The sequence below is a fragment of the Populus nigra genome, chromosome 14 (genome assembly GCF_951802175.1).
Source record: "Populus nigra chromosome 14, ddPopNigr1.1, whole genome shotgun sequence".
Classification (NCBI taxonomy): Eukaryota; Viridiplantae; Streptophyta; class Magnoliopsida; order Malpighiales; family Salicaceae; genus Populus; species Populus nigra.
The window spans coordinates 13,571,907-13,597,606 of NC_084865.1; the positions used below are offsets into that span (position 1 = coordinate 13,571,907).

The 25,700-nt window shown below is 34.0% G+C and overlaps 2 protein-coding genes across 2 annotated transcripts; both read left to right on the forward strand.

Annotated features, from left to right (window-relative positions):
• Positions 1-5,719: 5,719 nt before the first annotated feature.
• LOC133672629 (AAA-ATPase At5g17760-like) lies at positions 5,720-8,666 on the forward strand. Its single transcript, XM_062093096.1, has 2 exons — positions 5,720-6,794; positions 7,978-8,666. The coding sequence occupies exons 1-2, from the start codon at positions 5,736-5,738 to the stop codon at positions 8,464-8,466; spliced, it is 1,548 nt and encodes a 515-aa protein (XP_061949080.1). The 5' UTR covers positions 5,720-5,735; the 3' UTR covers positions 8,467-8,666.
• Positions 8,667-23,133: 14,467 nt separating this feature from the next.
• LOC133672798 (AAA-ATPase At2g18193-like) lies at positions 23,134-25,114 on the forward strand. Its single transcript, XM_062093329.1, has 2 exons — positions 23,134-24,379; positions 24,493-25,114. The coding sequence occupies exons 1-2, from the start codon at positions 23,399-23,401 to the stop codon at positions 25,039-25,041; spliced, it is 1,530 nt and encodes a 509-aa protein (XP_061949313.1). The 5' UTR covers positions 23,134-23,398; the 3' UTR covers positions 25,042-25,114.
• Positions 25,115-25,700: the final 586 nt, after the last annotated feature.

Consider the following 25,700-nt stretch of genomic DNA (forward strand, 5'->3'; position numbering starts at 1 on the left):
AAGTTTACTCATATAAAGAACAAAGACCTATAGAACCATCTAATAAAATTTCAATTCAATCTAGTGGTTGGTTCAAACTTATTCTTATTTTTATCAAAAAGTTTGTTTGACGCGTTTAGACTTCTTTTTAGACTTGATTTTATCAATTTGGTTCATGAAATGTATCTGCTAAACATTCCATGTAATCCAACACCATCAAATCAATATCTAACAACTCAACTCCTCTAGAATCTCTTACATTTATCTTTCCAGGTTGGGAATAACTCACTTTCAAGTTCAAGTTATATATGAAAAAAAAAGGTCAAGTTCTACACGTTAAAAATATCAAAGGTCTTTGAATGACTAGGAAGACGTAGTCTATAAGCATTGCTATTCATCTTCTACAGTATCTCACAAGTTTCAATCTTTCTTTCTCAAAACTTTTTGTACACCCTATATGAAATTAATCACAAGGAAGCACAATTTATACCAAATCTCTAACCTTAAAAGTGACCTTTATATTGTGATTGTCTACTTGGACCTTGTATTTAAAATTAATATTAGTGATTGATTGCCTGACCTCATTATGAACCTTACAAAGATAATTTTTCATGTCTTCGACTTTGACACTCAAACGCCTAATATAAAGAATAAGTGCTAAATCAAGTGCCCTTGATGGGTTCAATCCATAGATAACCTCAAAATGACTAAGTTTCATGGTGTGCGTTTTGAATTTGTTATTGGAAAACTAACTTGTGACAAGGCAAGATCCTACTACTTTGGTTTGTTTTCAACTAAGCTTCTTAGAAGATTCCCTAAACTTTGGTTCATTACTTTAGTCTTAACCACTTATCCACGGATGGTAAACATTATTGAAATTCAACTATGTTTCCAACTTCCTCTATAAAGTCTTCCAAAACTTATTATCCCAATTATATATAATGAAACTAGAAATCTCATGTAAACGAGTCACATTTTTAAAATAGAGATAGGCAATCCAATAAGTATTTATATTCGTTATATAAATAATAATAAAAAAAGCCATCTTAAAAAACTTGTCCACCATTACAAGAGTAGAATCCAAAGCTTACATATTGATATGAGTAATAGAGTGTACAAACCAATATTGTTATGAGGCAAACCCAATATGAAGTCAATGCTAACATCCAACCAAAAAGCATCAAGTATGAGTAATAGAGTGTACAAACCAATATTGGTAAGAGTGTCATTAGATCGTTGACATATGATACCCCTCTTCATAAATTGTACCACTTGACCCAACAATCTAGGCTAATAATAATTAGAAAAGAAGAAGGCTAATGGCTTATCATATTTAATGTGGCTTTTACAATGTAAATCATGAATAATATTCTCTCAAAAGGAACATTTTAAAACATACAACTATAAACCATAAAACAAATAGCCATTAAAAAACACATATTCACTTTGATTATTATCGATATCCATTTCAAAATAAAGTTGTCTATATGAAGGATCTCCTAGGTATAACTTGTAATTAAAAACATGGTAAACTCCTTATAGTGGTGAGGAGAATGACCCACCTACTTAACACATTGACTACCTTATCGAAGCTGTCGGACTGGTGCCTTAAGGATAAAGTGCACTATTGAAGATAAGATGCCTATTTAACATGCTCATGACTTTATTTCTATTGTTTATTAATATAATTCAAAGTCTTATTATCTCTAATGAGAATGAACTTTATTTACACAAAGTAATGTTATTAATGCTTCAATAATTAAACAATGATTAAACTATGACTAGTCTTCTATAAGCTTGAAAACTTCTCACTAAAAAATGTTATGTGACAACTTTCTTGGCTAAGGAAACCTTAAGTATCTAAACTTGAGGCATCACAAATATCTTTAAACAACTTGTCAAAATTAAAAAGGGAATGGTACGAGCTTTGGTCATCTTCTACTACAACAACTAAAAGTAGGTTTCTCATTCTTTTATCCACTAAAAAGTACATAATTTGAGATATTTAGTGATAGGTGCAATAAAAAAGCTAAAATTATAAATAAATTGCTTATAGAAAAAGGCCAACCCATGAAACACCTCATATCATTAACAATATTAGGAATGAACCATTTCACAATAACTATCATCTTGATTTCATAAACCTGCACACTATCAATAAAAACAACAAAGTCTAGAACAATGTTAGTGTTAGTACAAAATAAGCATTTCCTATAGTTAACCAACAAATGTTTGTACCTTAAAGTCTCAAATATAGCTCATGGGTGCTCCAGGTATGACTTTTAGGAGAGGTTGCAAATCAAGATATTATCAAAATACATCATATCAAATCTTCCTATGAATAATCTCAACATATGGTACATAAAATTGTATAAAGGTACTAGGTGTATTAGATTGTCCAAATAGCTTCATCATATACTTATACAATCTATCCTATGTCTTAAATTCGATCTTTCACTCGTTACTTGGCTTAATCAAAATCTAATGGTGGTAACTCTTAAACTCATTTTTGGAGAAGATTTTAGAATCAACTAATTGATTTAGCATACCATTCTAGTACATAATAGGTACGTGTACTCAATAGTGATATATTTGATATATCTAATATCCACACGCATGTTTCATATACCATATTTTCTTGGGTCTAAAAGGGTTGATATTGCACGAAGGCTTATACCCTCTCAAATGTATCCTTTTTCCAGCTACTCTACCATCTAGCATTGCAACTCTTTGGAATTCTTAGGAATGAGTTTATACACTGGCTTGTTTGGTAGGGCAAAACCTTGAATAAGATCAATCTAGTGTTGGATATCTTGTATAAAAGGTAAACATTGAGGAAATTCCTTTATCATCAAATTTATAGACTTTGTTAACACCACCTAAACTTTCATTGAACTAATCACCAATATCATCAACAGAACTATTTGAAGGCACTAAGATAAAACCATTCACTTAGTCTTTACCTTCATAAAAAGTCAAGACATAAACAAGTTTTTTCCCTTGTTTGGTCTATCCATAGAAACCACCTTCTCTCTTTTATACTTCACCACAATAAGTTTCCCATTAACACTAAGGGTGTATATGTTGTGATGCCTATCATGTATAATATTATTATCATATTGTTGAGGTCTGCCTAATAATACATGATATACATCCATAAACAATGCATCACACCATATATTACCAAAATACTTTTGCTTATGAAAAATAAAAACCAAACATCATTTTTCTATCATTACCTCACTTCCTCTCGTTAACTAGGTCAATTTATAGGGCTTATAATGGCTATACATTTTAAGCTCTAACTTTTGAACAGTCTCTATAGATACCGTATTCTCACATCTATCACTATCAATTACTAGATTACACATCGTCTTTTTAATCTTGCATGTCATGTAGGATATGTTAGTCTATAACCAATGATCACTTAAATCATCATTAGGTAAGCAGACTCTTTTGGATAACTAAAGTTGCCCTACCATCACCATATAAATTTTTTTCATCCCAATCATTATCATTAATAGGATCTTCAGTTGCTTCGCTCTTTTCATCCTTGGGCTCATCTTCTATTAACAAATTCTTGCTTGTATGACTTGCAAGCTTTCAACACTTATTAGTATGATTCCCAAGCTCTCTACACCTAAAACAAAAAATGCAAACCTAGAAATTTTTCTCAAGGTTTGTTGATGAGTAGGTTTTAGGTTGACCAGTTGATTATTTGTCATTGGAGCGTGCTTTTTAGGTATTATGGCCTTCCTATATGATACTAGCAGTGCCTATAACCTACCTTTTCTGCATAGTTAATAATTGTCAATAACCTCTAACATTGATCTATAATGACTGAAGACACAAAACATGCATCTTGAGACTGTTGTAACTATCAAAGTAACACACCATCAACTACTCTTTAGTCTTTAACGTATCATTTTTGCCACTAGTTGTTAAAATTCCTTGGTTTACTTGTTAGCAAATCTTGTCTCTTGTCTTAAAATATAGAGTTGTTAGTACAAAGTTTGAATATACTCGAAAGAAAAAAACTGATCCTTCTTCTTCATCTTCTCTCGGTCACATATATCAGGCTTGCCCTACCTTTCATAATTTTTATTTAACTACCCTCACCATATAGAGGTTTAACCCTTTAATATAATAGCAATCAACTTCACTTTTCATACAAGCAAAAGCTATAAGGACAATAACACGAAAAACATTGCATTTTTAATAGCAAAAAGGGTTATAAATGTAAACCTTAAATTTGTAATTTTTTTCTCTAAAAATAAAACTAATGAAATTCGCCTTTTTAGATGTTTAAAAGACCTATAAATAGACCAGAAAACCCTACCTCTACAATAAAACAACTAGAAATCCAAAAGAAAGAAGGAAATTAAAACAAAAATATGAATTAAACAATAATTAAAAAAACTAGGAAAAATTACAAAATTGGCTGAAACAGAAACATTTGAGCCCAATTCATAATCCAAAGAGATCCAACAGTCCCGTAGAAAAACTACATATAAAATCACTTGAAAGAATTTAAGCTTGATATTTTAGTGATCAGATATTCTGTTATTGCAATATTAAGTTGTTAACCTAGTCTAATGTGACCAAACCTCCTTTTGATCTTAAACTCATTAAGCCATCCACATAATCTATTTGGATTAAATCCTCATTTAATTATGTAAGATCCTTACCTAAATGCTCATAACTTTTAGTTTATACAAGTTTGGCTGCATCAACCTTCATCCTTTACAAAATCTTTTTGTACTCAAAGATTTGTTATACTTCATGAAGCTAACCGATAAATCCCTGGGCTTGTAAGGTATCTGCAAACTCAAGGAGTTACACTAAAAAACCCAAGTCTCCATGGTAATCATCATGAACATAAGATTGCCTTATTTGATTATACTCGTGATATGGTTTCTCAAAACTAGATATGGAGTCGTGATCATCCATCTATGTATCCTTCATATCTTGATTTGTCAAACGATGAGTCAACTAATAACCTGCCTTTGCAAATCCTCAATTATTAGTTCATTATTGTTGCACTCTCATATGAAAACCTCTATATCTAGAAATCATGCCTCTCTATCATAACCACGACCTTTGGCCATTAAAATTTCATAGTGTAATAGAAAAATCAATAGGAAAGTTGAGCTCTAATACTAATTGATACTTTCTATACTCTATAACTAGAATTAAAAGAAAAATCATGAAGACAGAAAAATAAGAAGTGCTTGAAAGAATCCCAAATGTTATTAATATGTTCACACAAGAAGATAAAAAGTTTAAATAATGATTACTCTAAAAATAACATACAATTATTTAAATAGGTATTAAATTAATCCATGTCGAAAAGGGAAAAAAACCCTAAAATAATAAGAAAAAATAAAAATAAAATAAAAAAATATCTAGAAAAATTATATATCTTATTGAAAGTTATCTTACATGGTTAAATCAAACTAAATCATTGAAGGAACATGATCCATATAATGCTCTGAAAAATTTAAACATAACCTAATAATTGGATCAAAAGATATTTATTTTCGTTAAAAAGCTTGTTTGGCACAACCATTATTTTTTCTAAAACAAAAATAATCTTATTTATTTATTTATTACATAAACATATATCCTCACTGTTACACATGGTCCAAAGTCATCAACTTTGTATTTGACAAGTCAGCTACTCTTGAATCTCCTTGATGACTAATTTTATTTGGATGTTAGAGTATAAATAAGGGTTTCTTTTCCAAGAATGAAGTATGTATCTCTCATTTAACTTCGTGTGTTCACTCCGCTTTCTCTGTTCCAAGTTTGCAACCATGTTTTCTAGCAAAGAACTTACTTCTCCGTCATCATTGTTGGCTGCCTACGCCTCCATGGCTGGTTCAATAATGATGGCTCAATCCATGGCCAATCAATTTGGCCATTTAATACCCCAACAAATCAGAGATTACCTTTTATCAACTCTTCGTTACTTCTTTAAGTCTCCATCTCCTACTCTTACCTTAGTCATTGAGGAGTCCACAGGAATTTCTCGAAACCAAGTCTTTGATGCTTCAGAGACTTACTTAAGTGCTAAGGTTAGTCCCACAACAAAAAGGCTCAAAATTAGCAAAACCCCAAAAGAGAAGAATTTAACAATCACTCTTGAAAAGGGTGAGAAAGTCGTTGATCATTATGAAGGGATTGAGCTTCTGTGGAGATTGGTATTTGTAAAACCTGAAAAGAAAGACCCCAGCGATCCCTTTCCTGTCGTAGCCGAGAAACGATGGTTCGAGTTAAGTTTCCACAAGAATCATAAGGAGAAAATATTAGAATCTTACATGCCTTATATTATTGAAAAGGCAAAAGAAGCAAAAGAGAAGGTGAGGGTTTTGAAGATGCACACACTTCAAAGTTCACGTGTCTATGGAGAAATCAAGTGGGAGTCTGTAAATCTTGAACATCCAGCAACATTTGAGACTTTGGCTATGGAGCCAGACCTGAAAAATATTGTCATAGAGGATTTGAATAGATTTGTTAGGAGGAAAGAGTTTTATAAGAGAGTTGGGAGGGCTTGGAAACGTGGATACTTGTTGTATGGGCCACCAGGGACTGGCAAATCAAGCTTGGTTGCTGCCATGGCTAATTACTTGAGGTTTGATGTGTATGATTTGCAGCTTGCAAATATAATGCGGGATTCTGATCTGAGAAAATTGTTGCTGGCAACTGGGAATAGATCAATACTTGTGATTGAAGATATTGATTGTAGCGTGGATTTGCCTGATCGAAGACAGGTTCGTGGAGATGGAGATGTTCGAAAACAACATGATGTGCAGGTATTTTTTCCTGCTGTAAATTTTGTTTTTTATTTGGTTTTCCCCAAAGGTGAGGTAGATATCATTCTTTCTTTCTTGCCTTATCTTTTATCGAGTAAGATACTTGTAATGCTCTTCTTTTTTTTATCCGATCAAAGCCAACAAGCCCACCACTGCCCAAATATTACAGGCACTATTGGTACTACCACCTCAATTACCCAAACATCAGTTGATCACCCTTCCACCATCAACTCACACACTAAAAACTAAGATGTTAGAATTAGCAAATTTTTACTGCCGAAAATTCGATTTGTATTAAAAAAAGAAAGTCCAAAGGTTTCCCTCACATGCTTCTGGTGGCAAAAATTGGAGTGTCCAGATGTTGGTAGGGATAAATTCTAATATGTGCCAGGTGAAATGTATCCACATGATCACCATGGGTCCCTCATCTCCTTTTTCAAAACCACCGCTATCAAAAATCTTGGTAGAGCCACGTTGTCATATGGAAAACTCTCTTTTGATTATCAGTGGACGTGGAAAGTCCTTGTGATGCTTTAATGGAAGATGTAGAAAGGTCATCGTGTTTTTCGAGAACTCACCATATGATATCACTTTTTCTGGTCTAGTCTCTGCATTATTGCATTATTCATGTAATGCGTCCAAACATGTACCTTTAAAAAGCATTTTGGTTGGTCACCATGACAGAACTTGCAGAAAAAAGATGGATCTCCATATTGTAATTGTAAGGCTATAGGCTGCAATCGTGTCTGTAATTGGCTTAAGGTTCTCTCCTCTCGTGTCACAAGGATACTTGCACCAGTTTTGATCCTTGTAAAAAACAATTATTATGTCTGGCAGCATTGGTCTAGTAGTAAAAAAAGCTTTCGAAAATGAGAAACCTTTGTATAACCATAGAGTTACTTCCTAAGAGATTCTTTGCTAAAAAGTAGACCCTGCACTGAAAGGTTCTGCCAGCACGAGTGAGAGGACTCCAGTCATTTTTCAAGGCCATCACCACAAATCACTAAAACCCAAAAAATATCCTATCATGTCCTGAACTGCTTCTTAGAAGCCAAATCTTTTGATCCCTATACCACATTGACATGTGCAGTTCATCAAATTAACCATGATAATCGTCAATATTACGACGTGCAGTTGACTAGTTGATAACATTAGTTGTTCTAATTATTTTTGTTTGATACAGTTGACACTGTCTGGCTTACTGAACTTCATTGATGGATTATGGTCAAGTTGTGGGGATGAAAGAATCATCATATTTACAACCAACCATAAAGACAGGCTAGACCCTGCTCTGTTGCGTCCGGGACGCATGGACATGCACATTCACATGTCCTACTGCACGCCTCATGGGTTTAGGGTGCTGGCCTCCAATTACTTGGGCGTTAATGGTTATCATAGACTGTTTGGAGAAATTGAAGACCTGATAGAAAATACAGAGGTCACTCCTGCGCAAGTGGCAGAGGAGCTAATGACAAGTGAGGATTCTGATGCTGCACTTGAAGGGCTTGTGAAGCTACTGAAGAGAAAGAAATTGGAAGGCGATGAACTTTTTGATGAAGGTTTACACGAGGGTGAAATACAAAAAGCAAAAAAGCAGAAAGTTGAGAACAAGCGTAGAGGATCTGTTAGAATTAAAAGCAGAAGGAAAACCATCAAGAGAAGAAGCTATTAATCAGCCAATTAAGGCTGGCTATTGCCTCTAATGCAATGGACAGCAATTTTCGTTGTTATGTATCCTTAAAAACAAAGGGTGATACTGTTTTAAAGCTTGATTGCAGACCCTTAAAGGGCTGTTTCGAACTTAATTTGTTATTGCCAGGCCGCCAGCAGAAATTTATCTGAAAATGTTATACTTCAGCATTTTAATGTCAACTATCTGTGCTTCTAGTCTATAGCAATCCAAAAACTTTCACACAGAAACAAAAATCTCCTTCAACATATAGAAGGAAACCAAAAAGATGAGAAAATCTTAATTTATCAGTATTGTAATCAGGTAGAGGATTGCCCATAGTTATGCCACTCGACCGACAAAAGATTTGAGTTATGGATGAAGTGACTTATTTGTTTTTTCATTTCAAAAATTGATGGGCAACTGCATGAACGAACCTAATTGCGGACTAGAGATGGCACAGTCATCCAAACCCTCTGTTTTCAGCCCCCCGAATTAATTTTTTTTAAAAATCATATACATCCTCTTCTTTCTGATCCTTCTGTGCCTATACCTCATAGACTTCTTGACTCCTCAAATATTTTTACCACAATCCGCCACTGCTGCTGGCCCGGTTACTTGAGTGCTTTTCGTTAAGCTGGAAATTCCCATCATGAAATATACTCATCAAACAGTAAAATGTGCTTCGAAACAGTAAATTAGGTTTTTCTCTGACAAAGAAAATGAAATCAACTGCCTCAATCTTAACGTAGTTTCTTAGGGAAAGAGGACCAAACTAAAGGTCAAGTTCTTTTTCTCTTGTCCGAAAAAAAAACACACACACACACACTCACACATCGTTCTAGTGCTATCACCATGGCAGCTTTTGCTCTAGAATATGCTAAGATGCTGCCTTCGACAACCTCTTTTCTGTCATGGTATGTATCCTTCTCCACATTCTTAGTGCTACAAAGAAACACCAAAATTGTGCCGGAGTGGATTCAGTGCTGAAAATAAACTAGGTTTCTGATTTATTTAAGAAACAGAGAAATCAGTTCGTCAGTTAATTTTTTATTTGTTTAGGATTTTAAATCTATAAATAAAATTATAATTAGAAGCATAATACAAGAGGGAAGGAAGTAGAAGAGAAAAACACTTAATAACCAATATCTTCCTCTCAAATTCCATCATTACTGTCTATAACATGCTACTGCATTAATTTTCTTCCAGCATTCAACCATATATAGTCTCAATAATATATATTTTTTCTCGTAAGAAACATGATCCATCCCATGTAACTTTGATCATTGATGACTATTCAAGGGGATAGCTTTGGTGACAATGAACTTGTCAAAGCTGTGGAATATTACCTTTCCTCCAGAATTGGGCCGGAAGACAGAGTAGTTATAGTGGCCAAGTTTGATTAAGATGAAGGTTTAGTAGCCGACAGCCAGATCTTTGACGTATTTGAAGACAGAGGTTACATGGAAATATGTCCGTTCTACCAAAACATCTATTTATAAGATTTAAAAGAACTAAAACATTAATTTCAATCTTTATAATTCATTAATGTTTATTAAATTTGAGCAATATTTATAATTAATTCATGGATGTTCATAGTTTATAAATTACTTATAATTTATAAATATTCATTAATACATTTATTTTTATCACATAATAATAATAATAATAATAATTATTATTATTATTATTATATTGATTAATATATTAATATATTTTAAAAATTATTAATCAATAAGTGACTTGATCAAAAATATTTTTCATTAATCAAACTCAAGCTCAAACTTATGAGCCTATGAATCTTATTCAAATATTCTTTGATATCAATTTTTTATTTAATTTTAGTTGGTTTTTAAAAACACATTTATATTTTATATTAAAATACTCGTATTGATTAGAAAGTCCAACATAATTTTATCTCCAAATAAGAGAGGATCTCACATTTAATTTAGTTCAAGAAAAGCAAAGGTTTTTATGCTTAGAGACGTTGGCAGGGCTTGGGAGCCTACCCTCCATGAACTCAGAAATCAAGCTTAATTATAAGTTCTGGGCTTTTCAAGAACTAGAATACAATTCTAAGCTGTCAACACTGTTTTATTTGATTTGTTCTGAAATTTAATAATTCATAAATCCTGACTTGAAAAAAAAATAAACCAACGTTTATATACCTAGCCTATATATAACTAAAAAAAATAATTAAAATCCAAAAATAGTTGGGAAAATAATTAAAAATGCAAAAACATCATCTTTTAAATTAATTTAAAAGCCTTCTCAACTTCGACTAGTTATAGCTAGCCCACCTGTATAGAACTGTCAACTGTGGGTCTGTAAAATCTATTAACTGAGTTTAAACCTGGTCCAGCACTCATATTTAAAGTTCGGATTGCTTTTTTCAAACTAGCTGTTTATCACATCATGTTAATTGCCTTTTCTATATATATTTAATCTATAAATATACGGGACATTCCACATCCCATGAACAATTTGTTAGGTTTGATATAAATTATTTGTGACTTGAAAGCCTAAATTCTGACTGCGATCTAAAAGATGCATTATTGTATACAGATGATAGGAACCATGATTGTCAGTGAGGACATCGATTGCAATTCAGAGGATCATAGCGATCAAATTCAAAACCCAAAAACTCCTTTCAGATTTCTGTAGTTGACCATGTTAATTTTAAGTTATGCATATGACTCATATCAACTCAATAAAATAATAATAAAAAAATATATTTAAGATTTTAATATTCTATTTAGAAAAGTTTTGAAATAATATAGGTGTATATAGGCTATAAAAAAATATAAAGAATTAAGTATAATATAGTTATTTTATATTGAAAAGTTAAAAACAACTCGTCTTAATATAGACTATATAAAAAAGAATAAAGTATAGCATAGTTATCCCACATCTAAAACTTAAAAAATAATCCATATGAATGTAGGTTATATATAGTTATTCTAGAATAAAAGGTTAAGAAACAATTAATATGAAAGTATACTATATATATATATACTTATCCCACATAAAAAAAATTAAGAAACAATATGTATTGATGTGGGCTATAAAAAGAAAATGTGAGGCACGAAGTATAGTATAGTTATCTCATATCGAAATATTGAATGACAATCTATGTGGATATATATATATATAAAATCAGGTCTCATCCCGGGTTACACTAGATCCCTTGGGCTTTGGAGTGACCCGGCAAGTCATCCAAGTTTGATCGGGTTAATTGCACCTTCAAGTCATTAATGATATCTAGAAATAAAACTTGAAAAATAAAGAGACGAGTATAGATCAAGATATTAAATCTCGAAAGATAAGACATTCACCCTGTTGTATTTGCTAAATTTATTTATTAAAATAATTTTTTATTTAAGAAAATGATAATAAAAATAGAAACAAAAATTAAATTGATTGAATAAAATAAAAGGGGAAAAAACAGCATGCAAGGTTGCATATATTAGAAATATTATCTAAAAATAATTTTTTTATTTTCAAAAATAAAGTTCTTCCATACAAAAGATAAACAATATATAGATGAATTAGAAAAACTCTTCAAATTTAAATGTATAACTAAAAAAATAATTATCAATTAAAAGAGACTCTTCAAACAAAATAAAAAAGAGAAAGGGTACTAATTTAAATATAAATTAAAAAAATAGAGAAAAAACCATTAAAAAAAATCATTAATTTTAAAAAAAATTAGAAAAAAAAGAAGCAAAAGCTAGGTGTTGATGGGCCTGACCCATCTTGTCAAGACCCGCTTGATTGAGCTCTTAATTATTATTTATTTCAACAAGTCGTCCGCCCCAAAATTTGTTTGGAAAAAAAATCCAGATGATGTTGCGTTGTCTGATTTGTCCAGATTTCTGATATTGCATTGTTTGATTTACGGGTGGAATATGGCGATCTCTCTCTCTCTCTTCTTTTATCTAGGGATTAAAAAATAACAAAAATAAACTTTTGTGTCAAATTGAATTGGAAAAATATTGAGGTACTGAAATTGTATAATTTGTGTAGTTTTTAAAGTTCAAGGATCAAAGTGTATCTTTTGCAAGACTTATAGCATAACATCCATGTTTGACGCCTTTTTCATTTAAATCTCTCTTCTTTCAATCCCACCTTTTTATAAAAAATAAAAATTAATTGGTCTTCAATTAGAACTAAATCACTGGAAAAAAAAAGTTTGAGAATTAAATTGAAAAACACAAAATTTTGCACAACTCATCCAGAGTAATGTGTAAAAGGATGAATAGTGAAGTCTTTCACAGTGAAAAAACCCATACCTTTTAGAGTAATAATTAAAAATTCTAGTTTATCAAATTAAATCTTTCCATTTATGTTGCATGTTTTCATTATGTTCTATTCATGTTCTAATAATTGGAGGGCATGGTTTCAGATCTTGAACAATTTTAACTATTAATTAGTGCACGCTGGCTTGACATTTTATTCAACTTTTTTTACAGTTCACACTCTCCTCTCTACCTTTTTTTTTATCAGTTCACACTCTCCTCTCTACTTGCATTGACGGATTGTGGACGAGTTATGGACAGGAACGAATAATAGTTTTCACCACCAATCGAAAAGAAGTACTTAATCCTCGAACAAATCCAAATCCTAGTTTCATAGGTATTTATGAGAATTTAGCTTTTTTAAAATAATAATTATATTTCTCACTTATATAAATAATATTTTATTATAAATATCACGCAATCCTTCACTTAATAAAACAAGATAAAAAATTATTAAAAACATAACTCATCCTTACCCTGCTACAACCAACATCTTGAACCTATCTTTGACTGTAATGTTACCGAGTGCCTGTAATCAACACATAGTTGCCAATAAGCCGTTTGGTCCTATGCAACTCCGCCATTTCTACCTCCCACCAAAACTGCATCCACAGCTCATTGATTCCTAGATAATTGGACCCAATATATTTAGCCATTGAGTTCCAAAGACAATACCACATCCTTCCACAGGTAAAAGAAAAAAGTCCTCGTGGAACTAAACCTTTTGCACTGAAAAATAAAGATCTTCACGCAATCCTTTTCTCTTCATTTTATTGCATCTAAAATTCACCCTTTTTGTGGGATAAAATCCCATTTTGGTAGCCAAATTCGAATTCAAAAGGTTATGGGTAGCACCGGAATCCACCAATATTATAACCACAAAATCCTCGCATCCTCCTTTCGTGTAACTCGACCGAGCTCAACCTCTTGATGGTGGAGGTACGGGCTCAGGCAAAAGATGTAGTTGAGGGTAAGGGTGGTTGTCTCGTGATTGATGGGGCTTTCCGAGGTTCCACCCACCCTCCCCTACGTTCGTTATGTGTATCAGACTCATAGAGTCGTGCAAAAACAAATGTGTTAGACAAGGAATTTGGATTGTATGTTTGGACGTCAGCTAGTATTGTGTCCTTTAACCCACTCACGAAGCACACAACTTGTTCTTTAGATAAATGGCCAGCTCGATGTAATCATGGATGCTCTATGGTTGTTTAAGATTTCTGAGATCCCCAAAAAGACATTTGGTATCTCGAAGGCCCGTAACTCGTACGTGAAAACTTCTTAATTGACACCTTCCCGACGATGTTTGAGATGTTGATATCATAAGTGGACATCACCATCCAAGTTGTAACTGGCCATGGGAAGTTTCTCCGTCTCTTTCGCTCGTTGGAACTCGAAAAATTACTCCACCCAACAAATCCACCTGGTTTGATCTTCCATGCCATCATAGCGTGGAAAGTTCATTGTCTCGATGATGAAATTGAAGGGCTAGTGGAGACTGGAGAGTACTAACGTAAGCAGAGGAACTAATGGCAACTGGCAAGTGAAAATACTGATGTTGACCTTGAAGGACTTGTTAACTTCCTTAAGCGGAAGCATAATGAAGCTAATGAAGTTAAGAGTGAAGAGAATGGTAAAGTTGAAGATGGAGAAGCAAAAAAACTGATAGCTGATGATGATGAAAAGAAAATAGTTAATAAGTTTATTAATAGGAATAGAATTCTTAGAGCTACAAGAGGTGCAAAAAGAAGTAATCGTGGGCGAAGAATGATTCCCACAAAAATGTTCGTTGTATCAACCTTTTCTGTTTGTTGAAAAATTTTCTTCTTGTAACAATGTTCTGAAATTGATTAATTAGCCCCTTTGAAAATATTAATCCTCTTAATTTTCCCTTCAAAGGTACTATTACTATCCATAGCAGTTGAAAAGAAATCCTTGATTTGGGTCTTCAATCTCCATAATTCCTCTATTATCCATAAAATGGCGAAGTGGAATCATTAACAATGCTTAATATGATTTATAATATTGAGGAAGAGGAAGCCCTCCTTATCGTTTATATGTGCAGTTCTTTATGAAATGTCTAGTTTACGGGCTATTAGATATTGGGTTTCCCGAAACACATACACACGAAAAAAACAATAAATTTAAAATTTTTTAGGGGTCTTAAGATCCTCTTAGATAAATATAGAATTTGTTAAGGTTTATATAAAAATTATCTAAAGATGAAATGTTTTTTTCAGCTTTGAATAATTGTTTCAAAGCTGAATTGTTGCAAACCACAAGTAGTTGATAAGTATAAAATATACATATGTTTTTACTCCTTTTACACTATGATTTTTAATGTATTTTGAGCTTATTTGAGTTTATTGGAAGTTATTTTTGTGAGTTTGACATGCCTAAGAGACTTTATGAATTAATTGCTAAAAATAAAAAATTCTGCATTTTATGTTTTGGACCTAACTTCTTGTGACAAGTTTTTCTCCAAGTTAGAGTTCCCAAATGAGACCGTGAGCTTAATCTAAGTTGAGGTACACATGTCAAGGTTTTCAGGAAGGTATTATGGACAAAAATATGATCTTATTTGGATTTCTAATCAGACTTGCAAACTCGGATCAGAATCCTCCTAACAGCAGGATTCTCTGCTTTTACACTAGATATTCAAATGGAAATATCTTAAGCTTTAGATATTGAAATCATGCAATTTAAAAGCTCAAATTCATCTAAATACAACTTTCATGAAGGACTCCAAGTTAGATAAAATCTTTTTGAAAGCCAAACTCCAGACACAATCTGAAAGGCGAGATGAGTCTCCTAATTTGATAAAGAAAATAATGATATCAAGCATCCCACTACGGCTGAGAGTTTGACATAAAAACGATTGGCATTAAGACCCAAAAAAGTTGTAGATCGAACCTCTAACATGCCATGAATCAATTAATACAGCTGTGATGGTCGGATATTGCAAGAAACCAAGTCAGTAACAAAGTCTAATTTGCAGCAAAGTTGGAATTACAACAGAGTGTGACAGCATGAGAGTAAGTTTTCAATACAAATTCTGAGATATTTATCCAACCTTAAGGACCAGATAAAGAAAGAAAAAATTATGTATCATGAAGACTTGTAATTTTCCTAATAATCTTGAAGAAATTCTATAGCAAAGGGAGAGGATAAATAGAGCATAACATAACTTAAACAAGGTCGAAATCTTCTCTGTTTTTGTTAATTTTTCAGCAACTATGAACTAAACTACTGAATTCGATTTAAGAGAGATACACACCATCTCCATTAGCACGTTGTGAAAAATAACGTTATTATTTTAATTTTTTCAGATTCAAGTATTTATTTTTCCTTATTCAGAATTATATTATTGATTGACATTTAAATTTATTGAATTGTTTTGAGATGACATGTATGATTTCTAGTTTCTTTTAATATGTAATTATTGTTAGAGATTAGAATAAAAAGAAAAAAAATTAATTTAATTGCTAAAACTCTTGATTTATTAGTGTAAGTTTAAGGGAGAGCATTTAAAGTGAAATAACTAATTGGCCTTGCCAAGTTCATCTTCATCCTCGCCTTTTAAAAAAAAAATTATTCATTTACCAATGCACTGATATCAATGTAAATTTCACAGGTGCACGTTTGACTCACCGCCCTTGCCTTTCGTTACACTTATAGTTTTTTATCTAACCCTGTTTTCTTCTTATCGCTCTCCCTCCCTGTGTATTTCTTTTGTTGTTTTGTGTTTGTTATCTTTCCTTTTCAGGTCATCTTGTTTCTCATCAGTTCACAATGGCTGGGCCTGCACATAACTACTACTTTCCTGGGGCTGAGGACGATCTCGCAAGGCAGTTGGCTGAGACCCTGGAGCCCTTGCGCTCCAGTTATACATTCCCATTGATGGGTGGACACAGCAGTCATTGTTGGGTTCTTTCCTCTCCGTCAAGAGCTTCATCAGTTGTGTGAAGATAGTCTGCGCCATTACTGAACAAGCTGCTAGGGATGATATCTTGGCCATTGGGGTTAGACACTTCTTCTGGAATCAGAATTATAGTTGCACCTCGGTTCAGCTCTTCAAGTTCTGTGGCTGGCTGAGGACCCTGGAGGGGGCAGAGCAGCTCGGAATCATTCAGAAGCAGGCAACTCTGAGGAAGAGGGCTAGGCCCGGGCAGGAAGTTGGGACTGTCGCTCTGCTTCACATTCTCAGTCAACAACTTTCTGATTTTTTGGAGGAGAAGAAAGGAAGGAGGTTTGAGTTAGAGGATGAGATAACAGAGTTGAGGCTTCGGATCGCCATGAAGCAGGCGGAGTTGGCGCGTGACATCACTAGGCTTGATACTGAGTTCAGGCCTGCATCAGAGTATAAGCAGATGGATGAACAGGACCTTACCAGATTGTGTTTCGAGAAGTATGAGGAAGAGTGCCGGCGGGATGAGAAGGAGGCCGCCCTCCTGTCCGAGTCATTACTGGAGATGGTGCGTACTAGGTACGCCAACGAAGTGAGGGAATCCCACATGTATGAGTTTTGCCGCGTAGATGGCCGTAAGCAGCTCCTCCTTGATTATGCTCATCAGAAGATAGCCTTCGCGGTTCAGGTGGGTGAGCCGAGGGTGGCGAATTCCTTTCGTCGCTACTTGGCAGCGGCAGGTGGAGAAATGTTTGATGAAGTTGAGAGGAGGTTGAGGTCCGACCTCCTGTCCCTCGTGCCGGTAGGGGTCGAGGCAGAGCAGGTCGGGGGGCCGGCCAATGCGCCGCTGGCGTCATTACTCGAAACCGAGCGCGTACTGGTCAAGCAAGTGGTGGGGAGGAAGCCGCCCCAACTTTTTTTTTTTCCCCGGCTCAGGCAGAAGGTCGAAATGATGGCCAGGAACGTGGGATTGCTATTCGGAAACCTGAGGCTGGAGTTCTGAGGCCGGTCAGGGAGCAGCCGGGGGGGTCGATCCCCCACGCCCGTAGTAAGTTTGAGGCCAAGACGCGGCGGGTGATCGGGGGGAGAGATGGCTAGCTGGTCGTTGGATAGTATTAAGTATAGGGGCGGTGGAAATTTTTCAGATGCAATAAGATTGCTTGCGGATGCTTCAGAAAAGCCGCCTGGAAGCCTTTTGAGGAGGCAATTCACCGTTCCTACAGCTAGAGAGGCTCTCCTACTACCCGCCGGTCTGAGGAGCCAATTCACCGTTCCTATATGAAGAATTTTAATAATGATGCTACAGCTGGCCCAGTCCTCCGGGCTTTTGGTATCAGGAGGAAGATGGGTCTGAAAGGGGCCATCGAAGATTATGTATGGACAGCGGGCAACGGCGTCTCTCCGGAGGAGGTTCTTCACCACTGCGAGAGTTGGGTATCGGACCAAGCTCCTTCCCCCTTGATGAGGCATGGGAGAAACTGACCTCTGAGAAGCCTCTCGGGAGATGTGTGATGATGCTGGATGCCTACGAGCAGGCTTTCTCCTCTCCACTCTACAACATTCTCTCCCACCATAGTAATGAGCAGCGGCATGATGAGAGATCTGGCTTCGGGAATACAATTGTTAGGGCCTCCTCAGATTGGGGGAAAGCTTTGGGAGGAGGTGAAGAGGGCAAAGTGTGTAGTTGAGTTGAATTGGAAGAAATTTGACAGGGAGAGGCCAGCAGAGGACATCGACTTTATCTGCCAAGTGATCATTTCCTGCTTCACTCCATCGAATGAAAGGGAAGAAAGTTTGTTGAGGGCTTACGGGATCATGCTGAGAAGAGCACTCATTGAGAGACTGTTCATCACTGATGATGGCGGGGTTTTTGGAATAGAGGGGATGGTCCCAAGCGGATCTCTTTGTACAGGGTGGCTCGACACGGCCCTGAATATATCTTCGCTCGGTCCTTGATCATTATGGAATTCTTTAAGAGGATGGGAGACCGAAATGTCTCGGAAATGAGAATTTGTTTTCTTGTTTATGTATTAATTATTTTAGTGTTATTTTAATTGTTAGAATGAAAAAATATTTTATAGTAAGAATATTTTTATGAATTTTATCAAGTTAATTTATGGTGAGCATAGTTATAAAACTCCATCCGGCAATTAACCTTGTAAAATAACAGTGTTATGAGTTTAGTGGATTAACTCAGATCAACTCGGATCAAGAACCAAGATACATATTAATATAGTTGTTAGCATAATTAACAATAAAATATCACATTAATATATATACTAATATAATTAATTGGCATCAATAGATTAAAATGTATATTTGTCTTCAAATAAACAAACATTTAACATAATTTAAAAATATTAAAAATAAAAATAATAAAATAACTAGTTGTTCTAAAAATAAATAGTTTAACATAATATATCATGTGACAACATCAAACTCTGTATGAGAATTCATAAAACAGATTAAAACCTTGGTGATGGGTGAAATATTCATTCCTTGCTGTGAATAATTGTACTTATCACAATAATACATCAACCAGCACCCATTTCTTAATGCTTTTTTTATTTGAAAATAATAGACATTTTTAGATGAGTTGTTAGATGAATAATGTTTTTGAAAAGAGAAGGCAATTCCAAGCACAAAGTGACCTTTCACATTTTCTCCATGTACCTGTATCAAATCTTCCATTCACAGAACAAAAAAAAGAGAGTTCTCTCTCATTTATTTCACTACTATCTTCACTCACACACGAAGAGGACAATCAATTTGTCTAGCCTTCTCATTTTTTATCAAACAATAAATGCTCATTCCTCCTCATCCCATACATATGGTTTCTCTCCATCTCAGTTCCACCATCAACACCACTCGCACAATGCTATCTTTTACACCAACACCTACCATCAACAGCCCCTGTCCATCGATATTCCCAGCAACACCGTTTCATCTCCTCATCAACAATAGTCGTTGATTACTCCTCCACTGACAACTCTCAAGCTCAGCTAAAAAAGAAATTATGGCAGAAACTTTAACTTTTCTTTTGTTGTTACTGTTAGTAAAGTTAATATATATATGTTGGGTCTCACCCGGGTTTGCCCGGGTCGACCCGCCAAGTTGATCGGGTTTTCCTGGTTTTTTGCATTGACCAGTCTTTTTTCTAATCGGACCAGTCTAGCTATCGAGTCCCGGGTCGACCCACCGGGCTGATCCAGGTTTAATAACTATGATGGCGAGTTATGTTTTTATATATAAATTAAAAAAAAATGGTTATTTCATTTCATTTAGTAATGGTGTGAAACAATTATAATTGTTTATACCTAACTTACTAACCAACATCCTAGAAGCATAGTTATTAAATTTGGACCGGCCTGGTGGGTTGATCTGGTAACTAGATCAGTCTGGGTAAGGCAAAAGACCGGCCAATGTAAAAATCCAACAAAACCCAGTCGACTCATGACCCGGGTGACCTGGGCGAACTTGGACGAGACCCGTTTTGTTTTTTTTTTCAAATGTGGTTTTTCTCCTAGACCCCTATTTTTTTATATTTTTTTTAGTTGGTTATTAACCCTTTTCAAAGTTCACTATATAAATATTAGAATAATGTTTTATTTTTTCAATCTAGGATTTGACACTCTTTAGTATATATACTCTATGTTCGCAAGAAAAAAGTTATTTTTTCAATGTGGGTTTTGAAGTCTTTTAATATATATACTCTATGTTCACAAGAAAAAAATTATGTTTTTTCAATGTGGAATAAAAAACATTTTGGTTTAAATACTTCAACTTAAAAGGATAACATTGTATCTTTTAAATGTGAGATTTGAAAGATTTGAAACCCTTTAGTATGTATACTATATGTTAAAAAAAAGTTATTTTTTCAATGTGGGATTTGAAATCTTTTAGTATATATACTCTATATTCGAAAGAAAAAAATTATTTTTTCAATGTGGGATAAAAAAACTTTTTTTATTTAAATACTGAAATTAAAAGGATAGCATAGTATTTTTTCAATGTACGATAAAAAAATTTTTGATATATTTTTTTAAACTTCATTATTTACAACATATATAGCCTATATTCACATGAACTGTTTTTTAATTTTTTTATATGAAATATTAAAATTTCAAATGTATATTTTTAATTTTTTCGAGTTAACTTAAATTGACTCATGTCACTCACAACCTGATCCTTTAACTGAATCTTCCCTTATTAAGTTTGATAACTAACCATCTAGTAGGTGGCTCAGTGGTAAGAGCTTGGAACCGGTTTGCTTTCCATGTGGTCTCAAGTTGGAGTCTTGTGGTTGTTAATATGATGGTTATTGGAAGATTACATGGTCATTAACTTCATGATTTTTAGAATTATTTAATATACGTGTAAATTGTCTGGACACTCACATTAATAAATAAAAAAAAATTTGATAACTATTCCCGTAAATGAACAAGATTGGATGCGATCATACATCGCCATTTCAGCATTGACGAACAAAAAAAAAAAACTTTTATTACTATTCCAGATGCCGCAAACATTAGCACGCAGCCCCTTTTCTCTTTTTGTTTTTTTTTTTCTTACCATCCTTTTCTTTTGACATTAAACATTAAAGAAGCCTGTAGGTATATTTATTGAACTTAGATTTGGGATTCAATTTGGTACAAGACCGGGTCAAATGTTACGAATCAATTAAAAAACAATTAAAAAGGAAAAAAATATAAATTTTAACAAAATCAATCAAATCATGAAATAATCAGATCAACTCTAAATTAATATTTTAAGCATTACTAATATTTTAGGCATTACCTACCCACTGGATCGTGCTTGTAAGCTGTAAAAGAAAGAAGAAGAAGAAACTAAAAGGGTAATGAGTATATTACAAAGCAACCAAAATATGATTATTAAGCACGTCAACTTCATTAGTGGAGTTTCACATACGCTCTAAACTCTTTCCACATATAAAATATACTGATATAGACTTTATTTAATTCGATTTTTCGATACCACCAAACGTTTTTGTCTGCTATGGTGCTAGAATTCATCTCTTGTCTCCCTTCTCTCTGTGAGCTTGTGAGGTGGTATCCCTCGTTTTTACCTTCACGTGGGTCTATTCGAGATTATAATAGTAATTGCAATTTAAAATATTTTTTTATATAGAAATAAATTAAAATAATATTTTTTTTATTTTTAAAAAATTATTTTTGAGATTAGCATATCAAAACAATCTAAAAACATTAAAAAAAAAATAACTTTTAATAAAAAAAAATTTTATTTTAAAGAAACATGGTTTCAGCAGCTTTTCTAAACTCTTTTTTTATCAATAAAAAAAAGGTAATGCGATCAAGAGAAAGAGGGGAGGAAACTCAATGATCGGACCCTCAAATATAATCAAGGTTTCAACTCAATACTCCATATATATATATATAAAAAAAAAAGTCTCAAAATCACTTAATTAATCACATCCAATGCAATTTAAGGCTTTTGTACACTATAATCAAAATTTTCCATCAAATAACCTCCAAAAAGTTTAATTAACACACAATCTAATAGATGTACATTAAGAAAGAAGCATAAGAAAAGGAAATTCAATTCTTTAATCGATACTACTATTGAAAATCATAGATTATTTGACTAAGGCTATACTAATGACATCCTTTCAAGCTAAAAATCACTTGAGTTGTTTCTTTTTGTTTTTGAATACCCGTAAAGTGAAGCAGTAAGAGAATGACACTGAATTGAATGGTTAGTTTGACAAATTATTTTGAGAAAATGTAAAACATACATGAAATTCTGAAAATTAAAAAAAAAGATTATCAATAAGTATGCGCATATTTATTGAAAATAACTTTTATTGATAGATCAAGGATGATAAAATTTCCATAAATTTAAAAGACCTATACCAATAGAGGAATTTAATGGAAAAAAAAGAACTACTAATAAAAAGAAAAGATATTATTCCAATAAGTTTTAAATTGAATCAGACTTAACCAATTAATAATATCATTTAAGATTGTAATAACTTTATTGATTGGGAGGAGTGCTATTATTATCACTTGTTTTAAAATCAAATCCCACCAAGTGGATGGAATTAAAGTCTAAGTTCGGTCAAGTTTTGACAAAAATAAAAAGAAAATTAATCTAATGTGACTTACAAAAAACTTAGGTTCACTTATTATCTGGAAAAATAAAAAAACTCGCTTAAGCTCATTGATTTTTTATTTTTATTTTTTTATAAAATAAAGAATATTGGATTGATAAATTCACATAACTCGTGATTCAAGGTAATATCATTTTTCATAGATGAAAAGTTAAGATTGGATGTATCATTATAACTTAATAGTTGCCCTAGCTTTTTGTAGATGAATGACCTAATTGTAACCTCAATGATAGTTAAAGAGTGTATGTGTAGTTTGGCCAAACATTTGGCATCCCTATCCATCTAAACTTACCATGAGGACTAATCCCTCCTAACACCTTTCATTTCATTTAATATTTGCTGTCCTAATTATGCAAGACTCTGCCTTTAATGGGTAAGCTAGCTGATCACATGCTCCTATTAGCAACCGGCTCACATTTCCTTGCTGAAGAAGGATATGAAGAATAGACAGACCATCACGATAGCTTCCTTCACTAGCCTATAAATTCGTACTCCGAGGCTCGTATATCTCACCAACCAGACACCATTAACCCTCTCTGAATCTCAAAAAGGTCCCCTAGTTTCACGATCTTTGCAACCATCACCATGTTTTCTCCAACGAACATGCCTCAATCAGTATCCACATTATTCTCTGCTTATGCCGCTTTTGCAGGATCAGTGATGCTTATCCGTTCCATGGCAAACGAACTAATCCCTTATGAGCTTCGCTCTTATTTATCCACTGCTATTCGCTACCTCTTCACTCCTCTCTCCCCTAACATCACCCTTGTCATTGATGAGCATTGTGGCATGTCTCGCAACCAAGTTTATGATGCAGCAGAAATCTATCTCAAAACCAAAATTAGCCCATCAACAGAGAGACTCAAAATCGGCAAGACACCAAGACAAAGGACCTTCTCTGTCGCAATCGAAAAAGGTGAGGTAGTTACAGATGTGTACGAGAATATCAAGTTGAAGTGGGCTTTTGTGTGTACAGAGCCACAAAACAACGGTCACTCTGGAGAAAAAAGGCGTTTTGAATTGTCCTTTAACAAGAAGTACAAAGAGAAAGTTATGGATCTTTACTTGCCTCATGTTTTGAAGAGGGGTAAAGAGATAAAAGATGAAGAGAAGGTTGTTAAGCTTTATAATCGTGAGTGTCCTTTCAATGATGAGGATGGGGGTGATCATGGTGGCATGTGGGGGTCCATAAATCTTGAACATCCCTCTACTTTTGATACTTTAGCTTTGGATCCAGAGTTGAAGAAGATGATAGTTGATGATTTGAAGAGGTTTTTGGGAAGAAAAGAATTTTATAAGAAAGTGGGCAAGGCTTGGAAACGTGGGTACCTGCTGTATGGACCACCTGGGACTGGAAAATCAAGCTTGATTGCTGCCATGGCTAACTATCTCAAGTTCGATATCTATGATTTGGAGCTAACTAGTATATATTCTAATTCCGATCTGAGGAGGGTTCTTCTGTCCACCACGAATCGGTCAATCTTGGTGATTGAGGATATAGATTGTAATATGGAAATGCGGGATCGGCAACAAGGAGGGGATCAGTATGATGGTTCTAACTCCAGGGTTAGTAATCATTTCCCTTCAAGCTTAAAATTTTCTAATCTGCAATTTATATTGTTTGTTCACAAAATGGCCTAATTTGTTAATTTGATTCTGTTCTTGTGTCTTTTTTGCAGTTGACACTATCTGGACTGCTGAATTTCATTGACGGATTGTGGTCAAGTTGCGGTGATGAGCGAATCATTGTGTTCACTACCAATCATAAGGACAGGCTAGACTCTGCTCTGCTGCGTCCTGGTAGAATGGATGTGCATATTAACATGTCTTACTGCACACCTCAAGCATTCAGTATTCTGGCTTCTAATTACCTTGGCATTCGCGACAAGAACCATTATCTCTATGAAGAAATTGAAGGGCTAATGGAGAGTACTAACGTAACCCCAGCAGAGGTAGCAGAGGAACTAATGGCAAGTGAAAATGCTGATGTTGCCCTTGAAGGACTTGTTAACTTCCTTAAGCGGAAGCATAGTGAAGCTAATGAAGTTAAGAGTGAAGAGAATGGCAAAGTTGGAGATGAAGGAGCAAAGAAACTGAAAACTGATGTTGATGAAAAGAAAATAGTTAATAAGTTTATTAATAGGAATAGAATTCTTCGAGCTGCAAGAGGTGTAAGAAGAAGAAATTGTGGGCGAAGAATGATTCCCCAAAATTTTTTCGGTATCTGAACCTTTTCTGGATGTTGAAAATTTTGCTTCTTGTAAAAATGTTCTGAGATTGATTAATTAGCCCCTTTGAAAATCTTCATCCTCTTAATTGCCCCTTTAAAAGTACTATTACTATCCATGGCAGTTGAAATTGAAATCCTTGATTTGGGTCTTCAATCTCCATAATTCCTCTATTGTCCATAAAATGGCGAAGTGGAGTCGTTAACAAAGCCTAATATGATTTATAATGAGGAGGCTTTCCTCATCTTTATATGTGCAATTCTTTATGAAATGTCTAGTTTGCTAGCTACTAGATGCAATGCTCTCTCCTAGAAAAATGAGAAATTTCTCTAGCAGCAATAATGCAAAGGAAATTTGGTTGTCAGAGGAAAACAACAAGAAATAGCATTGAACGTGGCTTGGATGGAAATGGAAACCTTTTGTGTTCTTGCATAACCGCGTGGAAATATAACCCGCAAATGGTCTAGAATTTTGCGAAAACTTGGTCATGGAAACTGTTAGTGGAGTAACAAAAAGTTCAAAGCAATTGCATAGAGTAGATGCTTGTTAAGTTTAGCTAAAAGGCCTTTCACTTTGGCGTTGACATCATATATCACTTTAGTACCATTTTCTTGTGTGCATTAGTTTTTTGCATCTTTGCCTTCTCCACTTATTTAACT

What these genes read in the sequence shown, in the direction of transcription:
- LOC133672629 (XM_062093096.1), top strand. Translation starts at nt 5,736, where the DNA reads ATGTATCTCTCATTTAACTTCGTGTGTTCACTCCGCTTTCTCTGTTCC. An exon ending in GAAAACAACATGATGTGCAG is followed by an intron (nt 6,795 to 7,977) that starts GTATTTTTTCCT and finishes TGTTTGATACAG; the next exon opens with TTGACACTGTCTGGCTTACT.
- LOC133672798 (XM_062093329.1), top strand. Translation starts at nt 23,399, where the DNA reads ATGTTTTCTCCAACGAACATGCCTCAATCAGTATCCACATTATTCTCT. An exon ending in ATGATGGTTCTAACTCCAGG is followed by an intron (nt 24,380 to 24,492) that starts GTTAGTAATCAT and finishes TCTTTTTTGCAG; the next exon opens with TTGACACTATCTGGACTGCT.